The sequence below is a fragment of the Mangifera indica genome, chromosome 6 (assembly GCF_011075055.1).
Source record: "Mangifera indica cultivar Alphonso chromosome 6, CATAS_Mindica_2.1, whole genome shotgun sequence".
NCBI classification, from domain to species: Eukaryota; Viridiplantae; Streptophyta; class Magnoliopsida; order Sapindales; family Anacardiaceae; genus Mangifera; species Mangifera indica.
The window spans coordinates 16,409,344-16,423,824 of record NC_058142.1 but is presented as its reverse complement, the minus strand read 5'-3'; the positions used below and the strand labels follow the sequence as shown (position 1 = coordinate 16,423,824).

At 29.8% G+C, this 14,481-nt stretch overlaps 1 protein-coding gene across 1 annotated transcript; it reads left to right on the top strand.

Moving 5' to 3' along the window:
• Positions 1-7,794: 7,794 nt before the first annotated feature.
• On the top strand, positions 7,795-14,471 carry LOC123219189 (putative E3 ubiquitin-protein ligase LIN). The gene is made up of 7 exons (XM_044640981.1): positions 7,795-8,977; positions 9,059-9,182; positions 9,294-10,243; positions 10,337-10,484; positions 11,408-11,644; positions 12,594-12,903; positions 14,258-14,471. The coding sequence occupies exons 1-7, from the start codon at positions 7,935-7,937 to the stop codon at positions 14,329-14,331; spliced, it is 2,886 nt and encodes a 961-aa protein (XP_044496916.1). The 5' UTR covers positions 7,795-7,934; the 3' UTR covers positions 14,332-14,471.
• Positions 14,472-14,481: the final 10 nt, after the last annotated feature.

Genomic DNA, 14,481 nt, shown 5'->3' with positions numbered 1-14,481 from the left:
ACCAAATTGTATCTGAAATATTAATAACATAACAATAGATATAAACTTCTGAATAGTAGGACAAACCACTTTAAAAATGTTTGTGTTCATAATTTCTTGTACTAAATTGTAGACCGAAATTTCTTAACAATGGTAGATTCTTTGGTTCATAAAATAAGGGAATACCATTTCATATTAAACTTTTTATTATTTTTTTATAATTTATATCTAAAAAATTCTCAAACTCTAATAAAACTTTTTATTACTTTTTTTTTTTCAGTTTTAGAGGATTATTTTTGTTAATATTTTTTTCTTTTTAGGAAAAAATATATGTTGATTAAAATAAAAAAATTACAAACTTTGGTTACTAAAAAACATAATTTTGAAATAATAATAAAATAAATAATTAAATCGTTAAACCATATTTATACATTTTGTATATTAATTAAAAAAATAGATATAATATGTAATATTATTGATTGTGTTTATATGTACTATTACTCAAATAGAATTATATTTATTACATATAAATATAAAACAATGTGATTGAAAAATTTTGGTTGGGAAAATTTTAAGTTGAACTCTTTCGGGTCAATATGAATTTCTTTGTTCTAGTTGAGCGTAATGGAAATACGACATTAATTTAATAAAGTCCAAAAATTAATTTTAAGCCAAACTTAAATAATGATTAAATTCAACTAAATAAATGGAATTATTTTTTTAGGCCAAAAGACACCCAAGGTCTGCTAAACTAACAATTCCTGTCCTTTAACTTTTAAAAAATAAGATTTTCCTCCATCGTCCAATTCTATTAGTAATCTGTTCAAGAAGAATTCTTGTTCTTTTAAAAAATAAGATTTTCATCCAACATCCAATTCTATTAGTAATTTCTGTTAAGGAAAAAGATAAGAAGGTAATTTTATATAAAATTATCAATTCTATTTCTCTTTTAAAAAATGGCATATGTTTGAAGTGTATACTATAATTTTTGAAAATATTAGAGTGTTAATGAAAATTTTAAAGGTGTTTTTAGAAATTTAAAAAAGTTTAGAGAATTTTTTATTTTAAAATTTAAATATATATTTCAATAGTTTAAAGAATTAATAATTACATTATTAAAGAAAGGAATAAAACGTATCATTTTAAGATTATTTAGAGTTTTGATATTTTACAAGTTTAAGTGATAAAATTTTAAATTAGTAATAATATATTGATAATTTGATATCTATAATGACAATTTTATAATCTTATTAAAAGAGCAAAACAATCATTTATAGGACAACCATATAGAATTTACTAATGAAAGCATATGATGGGCGGAAATTTGAATTTTCAAAACTTGAAAGGTGGGATGGTTAGTTTCTCAAACCTTGGGTGGTAACATTAGCCGTTGATTTTATGAGGATTTTTATATTAATCAGGATATTGATTATTTATTCGCACTCGTTATGACTTCTTTAGGGCCAAGTCTCTTGGGCTAATAAAAATCCATTGGGCCAACAAGGGAAGGTCTTACAATCCTCATATTAGAATACAAGATAGAATAATTTTCTCATATTTATATTCTAAGATGTAGCGTTTTATACCGGAAGTGCAATAGAGCTGAATCAAGTCCGGATAAGGGTGAGCTTGAGCTCAATTTGAATATTTAATACCCAGTTTGAATTTGATTGAGCTGGTGTATAATTTTGTCGAAGGTTTGTGGGCAAAATGTACAGTATCAATAATGAAATAAACAATTAGGGTTAGATTTAAACCGAGTCAAACTCGATATAATTTATATGTAATTGAACTCGAACTTGTTTTAAATAAGCTCAAGCTCAATTCGTTTCAAGCTCGAGATGAGCTCGAACTCAATTCGAATTTGAATTTTTAACTAGCTTGTTAGTAAAATAACATCATTTTAATATATATCGATCAAAACGAGGTCATTTTGTATCAAAATTTTTAACGTCTGAACTTGATGAGGTAAACACTCCAAAACTTGAGCTCGAACTTGAAAATGTCGAAATTACAGGCTCGAGCTCAAGCTCGTTTAAGTTTAACTCATTTCAGACTCGTTGGAACTCAAGTTTGATTCAAATTCAACCTCATAAACAATATCACCAAATGATGAACACTATCACCAAAAACAATAAACAAATTAAATTTAAACTAAGCTGTTAAACAAGAATTTTACTTTGAGTTTGACTTGTTCAAATAGAATATGAATTCAAATCTAAGTCGATTCAATTCAAATTCATCACTATCTTAAGTAAGAGTGTCATAAAATTATTAACATGAGTTAATTAGTGTCGAGTTGGTTTAACGAAAAATAGAAGTTGACAACTAGTTGTTGGCCTTTGTTCCACAATCTAAAATTTTCAAGATATACCTAATATAACGTAGAAAATAAACATCACAATTTTACTTATTTCGTGAAGAGTTTTAAGATGTTTTTCACATATGAAATTTTGACAAAGTGCAAAAACCAAAGCCAATGACTAATTGTCAAGTTTCACTCAATATGTTAAAACGTTATAACATTCTTAAAACTGAATTTAAACTGAACTGAGTTTGTATGAATGTTGGCTAGAATCTAAAAAATCTACGCTTAGTTCAAGTTTGTGATAAAGTTGTTGGAGAAATTGTCAAAAAGTGTTGGAGAAAAAGAAAGGAGAGTTGTTAGAGATGAAGAAAAAACATTGTTAAAGAAAAAGTTAGAAAAGAAAAAAAATCATCAGAGATGGTGAATTAGAATTGTTAAAGAAAGAGTTGGATACAAAAAAGTTATTGGAGCAAGAAGAAATTATCGGAGAAGATGAAAAGTCGATGGAGAAAATGAATTTATCGATAATTTTTCAAATTCAAGTTATCTTTACTCAAACTCGAATGAAAAAATATACTAAAAATAAACAAGATGGGAAATATGGAGATGACAGATTGCTCTAAATGACTGATAGAGGTTTTTCATTGCGTGTCGTCAATTTGAAGGCAAAAGGGACCCTACCCATCTTCTGCCACAACCACAAATGTCTTAATTACAAAGATAAGCAAAAATGTTTTTCTATTTGACTTCTAAATTTCCCTGAAAGTGAAGCAAATTGAGAAGTCTCTTTCTCTTGGAATCATCAATCAATTACGCATTCAATTGATAGAAAGAAATGAATTCCATGAAGATGGGCATGGCCGTGCATGGATTTGTTGTTTAAATCATAATAATCAAATCGTATATTATATTATATATCAAAAATCTAATATTTATCTTGTATTTTGTCAATATTTTCATAGAAGCCTTACTCCAATAAGCTCTTTCTTTTTTTAATTCGAATTCGATAGGGCTTATTTAAAACCATAAATTCTTTAAAGTTCTTTAATGGAGTTTCAAAGGCATGGATAGGATTTTAAATAAATAAACTATTTTACAACCATGTGAGAAGTTGAAATAGACTATTTGGTTCATGGTAGACAAATCATGTATTTTATATAAAAAAAATTTATTTTTTATATTATATATTATATTTTAAAATATGTTTTTTTTTTTTAAATAATTTTAAATTATTATGTCATCATTTTGAGAATTATTATAAATACTTATAAGGTTTTAAAAATTTCTCAATACCCTTTTATCATATCTTTTTTTTTCCAAAAACTATATCGGTCTTTATCAATAAATTGTCAATATAGTCAACATATATCAAATTGTATGATATTTTTTCAATATACCTTAAAAAACGTATCATTTTTAATTATTTTTATATTATATTATACCATACTAATAAATATAGTTTAATTGGATTGAATTTTTAGCTATTTCCATAAACTCCTTTTATCCTATTTAAAATATTAAAAATTAAAAAAAATCTAATTTATATTAAATAAATTTAACTTTGTTTATTCATATATATAATTTTTTTTGAAATTAACGCTAAAAGCCTCTTTTACATTAATTATATTATTCCAAATTCCTATATAAATACATAGTCATGGTTTTTAAAACAAGGTCAGCCTGGTTAAACTGTTATCTGGGTAAGGAAAGAGAATGGCAAAGGGAGATGTGAGGAGGAGGAAAGAAAACAATAAAAATGAGAGTAATTTTTAGAATTCAAGATGAGGAAGACGTTAAGAATGACAGACAGACATTCTTCAATATTATCTAACTGTTATGTCCTTTCTCTCTTGGTTTTTTTCTTTTTATTATTCCATTCTCTTGTATATGTGAGAATATTCGTATTTTCCTAATGCAGTTTTTTTAATAAAATATATATTAAAGATCAAATTTTATACGTTCGAAACCAAAAAAATTATATCTTATTAGATAATAATTGAATATCAAATTTTATAATTTCAAAACAGAAAATTTTATTTTAAATTACCACGTTAGTTTTTGGTAACCCGACTGATCAATATTTATTAGATGGATAAACTTAAAATATTAATAAAAGATCTCATTCATATTTATTAGATAGATAAATCTGAGACATTAGTTTTTGGTATAACCAATCTAGGGTATAGTGATTAAATCTATAATTATTGACTCATATAAGTTAAGATTTCACAAACGTGATAAAGATCGGAAACCCATCCGTTTTTGTTGGAAGATAAACTTAGACATTAATTTTTGGTGTAACTAATCAGGAGTATAGTGATCAGATCCAAACCCCCAATTATTGTGCATATAAGTTAAGATTTTACAAACGTGATAGAGAATTGAACTCATATCTTTACCTTAAAAATTCTAATATTCTATTAGTTTTGTTAATTTTTAGGATCTACCATATTAGTTTGTCAAGATAAATTAATAAAAAATATTTATACGTATAATTTTATTCATATTTTATCTTATAACGTGATAAGACAATATCTTGCCGTTTGTTATTACCATTGACAAAATATATGAATTTTAATTTAGAAGTAAATTTTTGTATAAAATTTCAATAAACAATTTGTTGGAACTTTTAGCTTTGTTATATTTGAACAACTTACAACAAACAATGACTATACAGAAAATATGAAAACAAGGAACAAGAAAAAGAACATGGAGAATTTATAGTGGCCCAACAATTATTTAGATGAGCTACATCAAATAAGTCACTATATCAGACAATATTTACATGGTTTTTGTACAAGTCTGAGCTCATTCTTCCTAACCCTTTTATGTTTTCTCTCTCTATTTTCACTATCCTACGCCCTATTTGAACACTATTTGCTAACACTTTTTTTCATACATTTTAATATATTTTTTATATATAAACCCTAATTAGAGATACCCATTTTATCACAAATTGCACCTATTCACAATTACATTGCTCAATCACAACTTGCAACTATCCACACGTTGTAACCACTTTATGAGAAGTCGCACTTGTTCTATTTGACTAAATAAATAAACAAGTTTTAATAATTGCATTTACTAAAATGTATTTATAAGTCTAATCATATAGTTCTAAACATAAACTTATGTGTCAATGTGTTACAAATACTACTTAGAGGTTGTTTTTGTTATATTGTAAATATTTTCTTTAACCGAACTCATGGTAAGACATTTAAGAAATAGTTAATCAGTGATTAAACACATCGTCTGTTTGTCAATGAGCCAAAAATATGGAAAACATATCCTATTAGTTAGAGACATCGGTATAAGAACTATAATCATCTAAGATATTTATTTTTTTATTATATTATGTATCTACAGGGGAAAACTATTATTTTCTATCAAATTGTAATCATACAATCAATGTAATTATTTTGTTTTTTGTATAATTAAAACAATAATGAATATCTAGAGTCGTATTTGAATTAAAATTATTTAGATATAATATTTGCATGTAACTCTACTTTTTTGTCAAGACCAACACAAATATAGTAGCATTAAAAAAAGATCCAAGAGAGAAACTAATGTTTCAAATCGGATCTAAACCTCCACTAGAGATTTTACATAATATTCTTTCTCATATTCACTATGCAAACTTTGCTAAAATAATTTCTTTAAAGATAAATAATGGATATTATTCTAATATTTATATAAGTCATTCATCAATCTATCCATCAATTAAACCGAGATATATCTAGATTAACCCTTAATCAATAAGTAATGTTACGCATATTTATTTTTGTGTACATAAATAAATATATTTATGATATCTTATAACGTGATTAGATATTATTTTATCTTTAATTAAAAATTATATAATTATTTGATGATGTATATTAAATATATATCTATTTATATACTTAAAATAAATATATATAATTTTATTCTTAATCAAAATCCAAAAAATTTAATACAAACTTACAATTTCAAGTAATTTTGACACTTACTCGAATTAAATTATACACGAACACAGCTCATTGAAAGCACATTTACCTAATTTAACCAAACGCCAAAACTTGTCAGTTACCCTATAAGGATGTGACAATAATGTTAAAATTCAAATTCTAGAAACAGGATGATCCCATGTGATGAAACCACAAAAAGGGCCAAGCTTTGCTGGAATTTTTTTATTTTGTTCATACTCTTCACTACTGCCAAATTTATTTTATTTTATTTTATATTTAACTTTATCGTATACTTCTAATAACCTCTGTAATTTTTTTTTCGTCTGTAATAATGGTTTTGTATTAGGCTGGTTCTAAGTGTTTTTGGCATTCCATTTTGATTTGAGCTCAGGGCCATAATTTTCCTTTTTATCAGATTTGGGTAGATATTAAAACTTTGTTAAGTAGAGTGGATTTGATTTGAGTTGTTTAAATTCAAGTTTGAATTTGGATCGAGTGAGTTAAGTTTGAATTTGGATCGTTGATTTTGAGTTAGCTCTTTTATATTCAAACTGATCTCAATTTGACTCTTATTTAAGCTCAACTGAATTGAATCTAATCTCAATTTTAAGTAATTCTGAATGGATTTGTGAATAGTATCAAATCACAGTTTCACCGCTAAGTATGATTAGATTGACTACCATATTGACATCACACAGGTAAAATCCATTTTAATTTTAATAATATTGCCGATGTCATTCGTCTAACCAATAGGTTGACTTATGGACCGATTGTTTGACCAGGTTAATAACTTATTTGAGTCTAAAAACATTGGTTTTGTTAACTCGAGCTAGAAACTGAAATTTTTATTATAAAGGATTGAACTCATTTTCATAAAACGAGTCAAGTTTGACTTGATTCGAATATGTTTAGATTGAAGATAAAATTAATTTGCTTTTGAGTTGAGTTTGAGACTTATCTCATCGATCTCAGTTTGAGTCTTTTATATTCAAATTAATCTTGAATTAAACTTTGTTCAAGCTTGGTTTTGATTTAATTCAACCCTAATATTAAGCTACATATGTTAGAATAACTGGGGTTAGACTGGTGAATAATGTCAAATTACGATTTAATCACCAAGTTTAATTGGTCTGACCATCATGCTAAGAACACATGATTAAACCTCTTTTAAAATTTAATTATACCATATTATTGTTATATTTATGTCCCTGGCTCAATCGACCAGTTTGATTGATTGACCCACGAACCAATCTCTTTTAATTGGTGGGTTAATATCTACTCCGAATTTGAAAACATTCGTATCCGAAATTCTCATCATAATTCATTTTTTAATTTATAATCTAAGAATCTGCCGATCTAAAACGACTTTGACTTGGCAGAAGCTCATAAAGATTTACAATATTAATTCAATTTAACTTTCAGAAAATTTTAAAACCGGTTCAATGCAGTTAGAAAGTTTTAATGATAGTGTAGTAACTATATTGAACCGGGCGGTCCGGTCCAGTAAGGAAATACAAAACTAGAGCATGTACAACCAAGAAATTATCAAACTTGTATTTGTCTTTATTTATGTTTCTTTATTCACCTCTTCTTCATCTTTTATTCTCTCCTTTATCTTCTTTTCCTGAAATAATGTTCTTGAACCTCTGCAATCTCTCTCCGTTGCTGCAAAACCGTCTTCGTTCTGCTGTAAAGCCATGCCAATATCGAGCCTGCATCAGCTTCTTGTTGAAGAAGGATTTGAAACTGGAAAATTATCGAAAAATTCAAGGCCTAGAATGAAGCTCAAAGAAAGAGTTGCACTACCTGATGACTCCATCACTTTCCCTTTATACCTCTGCCAAAATGTCAAAATGGTCGATTTCTCCAAGGCAAAGACTGAGACATCTAAAGGGTCATCGATGGTTTCATCGGGTAGAAACAATGACACCAGTGTGAAAAGATCAGAAGAGAATGCACCGATTGATGAAGTTGCAGTTAGGGCAGTGGTGTCTATCCTCAGTGGATACATTGGCAGATTTCTGAAGGATGAAAATTTTCGAAAATCGGTTAAAGAGAAGATCAACAATGTCTTGGTGAGAAGGAAAGATTGTGACGATGGAGGGGTTTTGACAGACATGGAAATTGGAATTGAGAGCATTGAAAGATTGGTTGAAGACGAAGGGGCAACAAACATGGAACTTCGAATGAAGCTGTTGAATAATTCAATTCAACTTTTGAGTATTGTTGCCTCTTTGAACTCAAAAAATTCTAGACAAAATTCAACTTGTGGCATCCCCAATGCACATCTCTCAGCATTGGCTCAGCTCTACATGGCAATAATCTACAAGATGGAGAAGAATGACAGGGTTTGTGCTAGACATTTGCTTCAAGTTTTCGTAGATTCGCCTTTTTTCGTAAGGACTCATTTGCTTCCTGATCTTTGGGAGCATATTTTCCTGCCTCATCTTCTGCATCTCAAGGTTTGGTACAATGAACAACTTGAGTCGGTCTCAAATTTGCATTGTAATGATAAAGAAAAGAGAATGAAAGGTTTAAGCAAGGTTTATAATGAGCAAATGGACATGGGGACTACAAAATTTGCTCTCTACTATAAACAGTGGCTTAAAGTTGGGGCCAATGCCCCCACAATCCCTTCTGTGCCTCTGCCTTCAAGGTCAAGCTATGAAGGATCCTCATCGAGGAGAAGACTATCATCGGATTCGCTCACCTCGGAATCCTCCTCCATGAACAAAAATTTGTAAGCTAGCTGCTAAATAAACAATATTTTATCTGATGAAACACTACTAATGCTGACTCTGCCATTGATTTTGATTTCAAGGTATCAAACTGTGTTTGGTCCCACATCTGAGCGCATTCCAACGCAGCTCAATCAACAAAGAGGAGCTTCAATCAATGTATGGAATCTCCAGGGAGAAAATTACAATAACTTCAATTATGTTCATGTGGGTGACTGTCTCTTTTCTCAAATTTAATCATTTTTTTTTTCATCTTGTATCTCCTCTGCTAAATTTTGTACAGATTCTGAATTTTGTTGTCATTTTGATTTTTGACAGAAGAAAGAATCAAGATCTAGGCGAAGATCGTATCGATATGACAGAGTTTCAGGAACAAATCCGTGGACTGATTCAGCTAAATCGGATTTTTTTCAAGTCCTGACATGCCGCAGTATGCCTAAAGAAATCTCAGTGAACTCAACCAAGAGTCAGTGCAATGTTCAAAGTTATTCAAGTGAACTTAGCAGCACAATTACCGCGATCTGTTCATCGGAAAATCTTGCTGAATGTGAAGTTGCAGTCAGGGTAATTGCCAGGGCTTGGTTGAATTCACATGGTGATCCTGCAGCTGAAGCTGAACTATTAAAGGCTCCTATAATTGAAGCAATGCTAGAGGTCTTGTTTGCTTCAAGTGATGATGAAATTCTGGAGCTTGCAGTGTCGATTCTGGCGGAATTTGTAGCTCGAAACGAGGTGAATAGGCAGATAATATTGAACTCAGATCCGCAGCTCGAGATTTTCATTAGACTTTTGAGAAGTAGCAGCCTGTTTCTCAAGGCTGCAGTGCTGCTTTACCTGTTGAAACCGAAGGCAAAACAGATGATATCGACCGAGTGGGTGCCATTAGTCCTTCGAATACTCGAATTTGGAGACCAGTTGCAGACCCTTTTCACAGTGTGCTGCAGAGCTCATGTGGCAGCATTTTACTTTCTGGACCAATTACTAAACGGTTTCAATGAAGACAAGAATCAGGAGAATGCAAGAGAAGTTGTTTCACTTGGGGGATTAGGCTTGTTGATGGAAAGAATTGAGAAAGGAGAAATAGATGAGAGGAAAAAGGCTGCCTCCATTATGATCTGTTGCATCAAAGCTGATGAAAATTGCAGGATTTTCTTAGCTGAAAATGTCAACAAGGCCTCCATTCTTGAGCTCATTGTAGCAGATCAGAACCTGAAGAATTCTGGTGGAAGTGCAATTGCTTTGTTAACTGAGCTACTCTATTTACAAAGGTATGAATATTTATATTTCCTTCTAAAAATTCATTTCAGGTTCATTATAAGGCTGAAAAATGGAGTGAATTTAAAAGAATACTACATTTGCAGAAGAACCCAGATGATGAAATTTTTAAATGGATTAAGTAGAGGGTGGGGTGGCTTCAACACTATGCACATTTTGTTAGTTTATCTGCAAAGAGCTTCACCAGAAGAACGGCCACTGGTTGCAGCAATTTTATTACAGCTTGATCTTCTGGTAATTTCATTTCTTTTTACTTCACTGTTCTTGAACACATGTTGACAGTAGATTTGTAGCATGAAAATTTAGGTAGAGCTGCAGGTGCTTCAGCGAAACTGATTTTGGAAGAAGGAAAATAATTTGTTTGTTAGACTGTGGGGTCTATGCCAAGTACGCTCCCGAAACCTTCCATTGAGTGATTGTGTCAGGGTTTTGGGTAAATATAAATCCATCATTTTCTCTCTCTCATGAGAACCTTTTAATGGTAAAATTACGGATCAACGAAGTCCAAACTAGACAATATCTCATAATTTTAAATACTCTATTATATATAAATCGAGACAATATCAACAATACTAAATGTAATGTGAAAACCTAAGAATTAAGGAATGAAAACAAGCAAACCACAAATAATACAACACCAAAAATGCACTGAAGATTTACATTTAAATTCAAAATGGGGAAAAACCACCGATAGAGGATAAAGAAATTCACTATACAAAATTTAATGACAACGAAAATACAAAAGATTAATAACTTCATTGAATATCAAATACAGAAACTATAAAACCCTAATCACTCAGTTAAATCTCTCAATAAATAAACTCTATAATAAGTATCCGTTCCTGAGTTCTAAGTCATATCTGTTTAAAAACAAGAGTAAGATCATTCCTCTAATCGTTATCTATTTTGTTCAAATTTTATGTTTTAAGTGAGATGTTCGTTCTAATACTAAAATACCCCTTTTTCAATTGGAATGACTCTGCATGAATTCAGGTCACCATATATTTAACACTAACTAGTAAAAATTTATTATCAATCTACTGTCAATTTTGTTTTTTTTTTTAAATTTTCTTGGCAAGTAAATAAGGTCATAGTTTACAATAGATTTAATCAGAATTTTGCACAGACAAATGCATGAAGTAGCAGTAATGTTGCAGGAAGATCCACTGAAGTGCAGCATCTACAGAGAGGAAGCAGTTGAGACAATTATAGCAGCCATGGATTGCCAAACTTGTGATGAAAGGGTTCAAGAACAATCAGCAAGAGCTCTCATGATGTTGGGAGGATATTTTTCTGAGGCAACACCAGAGAATTGGCTCTTGAAGCAAGCAGGCTTTCATCAGAAAGAGGATTCATTCTGCAGCAACAGAATAATAGGCTTCCGTGAAACCTTGGTAAGCTCAATTAGCATTACATCAACTAAGGAAACTAATTAAGAAAGAAAATTATTGTAGAATCAGTATATTTTATCACTTATTTAGAGTTAAAGCACAAGGAGCAATCCGAGGAAAAGTAGATTTTTTTTTATTTCAACATAATATTATACGCATTAACAACAAGTACAGATACGAGTATAAATGTTGATGTATCATCATGTAATTAGAAAATACTTTATCTTTAATTTAAAACCATCCAATTACATAATAACATATCAATATGTATTTTATATTTTTAGACTTAGACCAAACATTGACCTGGTGAAGAGGTCAATTTAGATCAACCAAAAATTAGACCAATTGATTGCTGGTTGGACTAGTTTATTGTTTATTCAAAATTTTGTATTCCAGTTCATAGCTTAAAAAAAAAAAAAAAGTTTCATGAGTTAAATTATTTTTTTAAAAAAATCTCAAAATTGAAAATTCATACTAGTGGTAAATGGCTTGCTTTGTCACCCTAGCATCCCCAAATTACCACAATTTTTTACCAATGTTAGCGTATGGGTTTGATCAAGGTAACCACAAACCATGAGGTTTTGATGGTTTGGTGCGGTTCACTTTGGTTTGATAGTCTAAGTCAGGTTTGCCTTTAAGTTTCGATCAAATCGATCAAACCAATTAGTTTGATCTAGTTTTTAAACTATTGCTTGTGTTTTTACCTATTAGAGTATGAAATGTTATTATTTAATGAAACTATGTGTATAGTATTTAAATAACGTGTCATTATATGATTAAATAATTTTAAATTTAAGATAAAATAACATACAATTAATTGATGTCATATTATTTAGTACCCAATTAAGTACTAAAAACTATGTGCGCATAGCATTTGCTCATTTTATTCTTTAAAATTGTTTTTTTTTTTTTCATTTGAGGATTATTTAAAATTACATATTTATTGATTCAGAATGAAGAGGAAGAGGCAACTGAAATTTGGCAAAAAGTGGCAGCAATTGTGTTGGTGAAGAGTGGGAACAAGAGTTTATTTTCAGCACTTTCGGATTGCATAGGCAATGGGATTCCAAGTTTAGCAAGAGCAAGCCTCTTCACTGTTGCATGGCTGAGCAAATTTCTGGCTTCTCTTGCTGATGAAAATTTGTTGTCAATGGCTTGCTCAATTCTTGGTCCTCGCCTGCTAGACTCCACAAGCTATGATAGAGCTCATGAAGAACAAGCATTGGTTTCTTTTTCATTGCAGTGTCTCACAAAATCTTCAGGTATTTTTTCTATTTCCTGTCAACTTGGAATAATTACACATTAACTGTCAATCAATAGTTATGGTTGGATTCAAATCAAGCTTAATCTGAATATGAGATAACTTAAATTTTGCTTGACAATCAGATAATTGTCAGTGATATAAATAGTATTATCGTTAGAATGGATAGTGTCTCCAAAGAGAGATTTGAATTAAACTCAAGCTAAAACTCTAATGCGAATTAGGCCAAGCCGAATTAGCTTAATTCGACTCCAACCCTAAATCAACTTTATTCTCAGAGTTAGTATAAAATCATGTCATGAGTTGCGCTAATTTGAGTTTTTATAGACTTGATAACAAGTGTTTTTATTGAAATTTCTTTCATAGTTTTTCCTTGTAGGTAAAATTTATGTTAGGAGAGAACCCTAATCTCCAAAAAAAAGAGCACACCCTTTAGAGTTTTAATAAATTAGACTTCATATGTATCTGGCCTACGGGAGCCGCCTGCTTAGTAGGAAAGAAGTCAGGAATGAAATGTAGAGGGGGTTAAGGAATACTAATGAAAATATGAGGGTTTAAGAAATTATTAAAGGTGGGAAACTCTAATTAGAGAAAAAGTATAAAACACATATTTCTCAGAAAATAATCAAAATTGAAAAAGGTCAAATCACCCTCCTTAACCCTCTTCCTCTTTGGGTGCTCTTAAGTCACAAGCAAACTTTAGGCCAGAATCAGACCTTTAACTCGATCAAAGGGTTTGTTCATGTGTTAATCAAAAGATTTGTTTGTGGGTTGATCAATTCAGTTAGTCAAACTGATTAGTAATATCAATATGATATATTAAAAAATTTTAAATTGGTTTCAGTCATATTGGTGTTAGTATATCATTTGAACTAGTTTAACTTGATAATTGAATTGTGATTTGATATGATTCACCCAGTTTAACTTTCAGATCAATTCAATCTGATAGTTAAAACATATTTTAACTATAATTGAAATCATATTTGTCACTAACATGAGTTAAATCTACGGTCAGTTTGAGTTTAATTTGAATTCAAAATAACTCACTCAAAATTAAGCTTAGTTTGTTTGAATTGTTGTAGAAGAAATTGTTATCTACAAGAGAACAAGAAGAAAAATCGTTGATGAGATGATTTCTCAATAAATAAAGAGGGTTCAAACTGAATTGAACATCATTATGAGCTTAAATAATTTGGACCTAATTAGGATTCCAATTTTTTTTCAACAAGTTAACTATTTTAGCAAATAAATAACCCACTGAATTAAGAAAATTTATCCAATTTGACAAGAGTTTGAATATTATGTATGGGTTTTTGTCTTCTTACTTATTCTATAATGGTCAAATTTTGTGGCAGATTATTTCTCCATGCTCTCATCACTGGAAAATGACTTCACGGCCACTCTTTGGAATCCTTATCAATCTCCATAGCTTTGGGTAATCGTCGGGACGGTAACGTTACTTGGTATCATATTCAGTAATATTTCAAGGATATCATATAAAGATATTTTTGTAATATAGTAAAATCCAATAAAAATATTAATACTATTTTACAAACAAAAGTATTGATCAAACATTATA

What these genes read in the sequence shown, in the direction of transcription:
- LOC123219189 (XM_044640981.1), top strand. Translation starts at nt 7,935, where the DNA reads ATGCCAATATCGAGCCTGCATCAGCTTCTTGTTGAAGAAGGATTTGAA. An exon ending in TCCTCCATGAACAAAAATTT is followed by an intron (nt 8,978 to 9,058) that starts GTAAGCTAGCTG and finishes TTTGATTTCAAG; the next exon opens with GTATCAAACTGTGTTTGGTC. An exon ending in ATAACTTCAATTATGTTCAT is followed by an intron (nt 9,183 to 9,293) that starts GTGGGTGACTGT and finishes GATTTTTGACAG; the next exon opens with AAGAAAGAATCAAGATCTAG.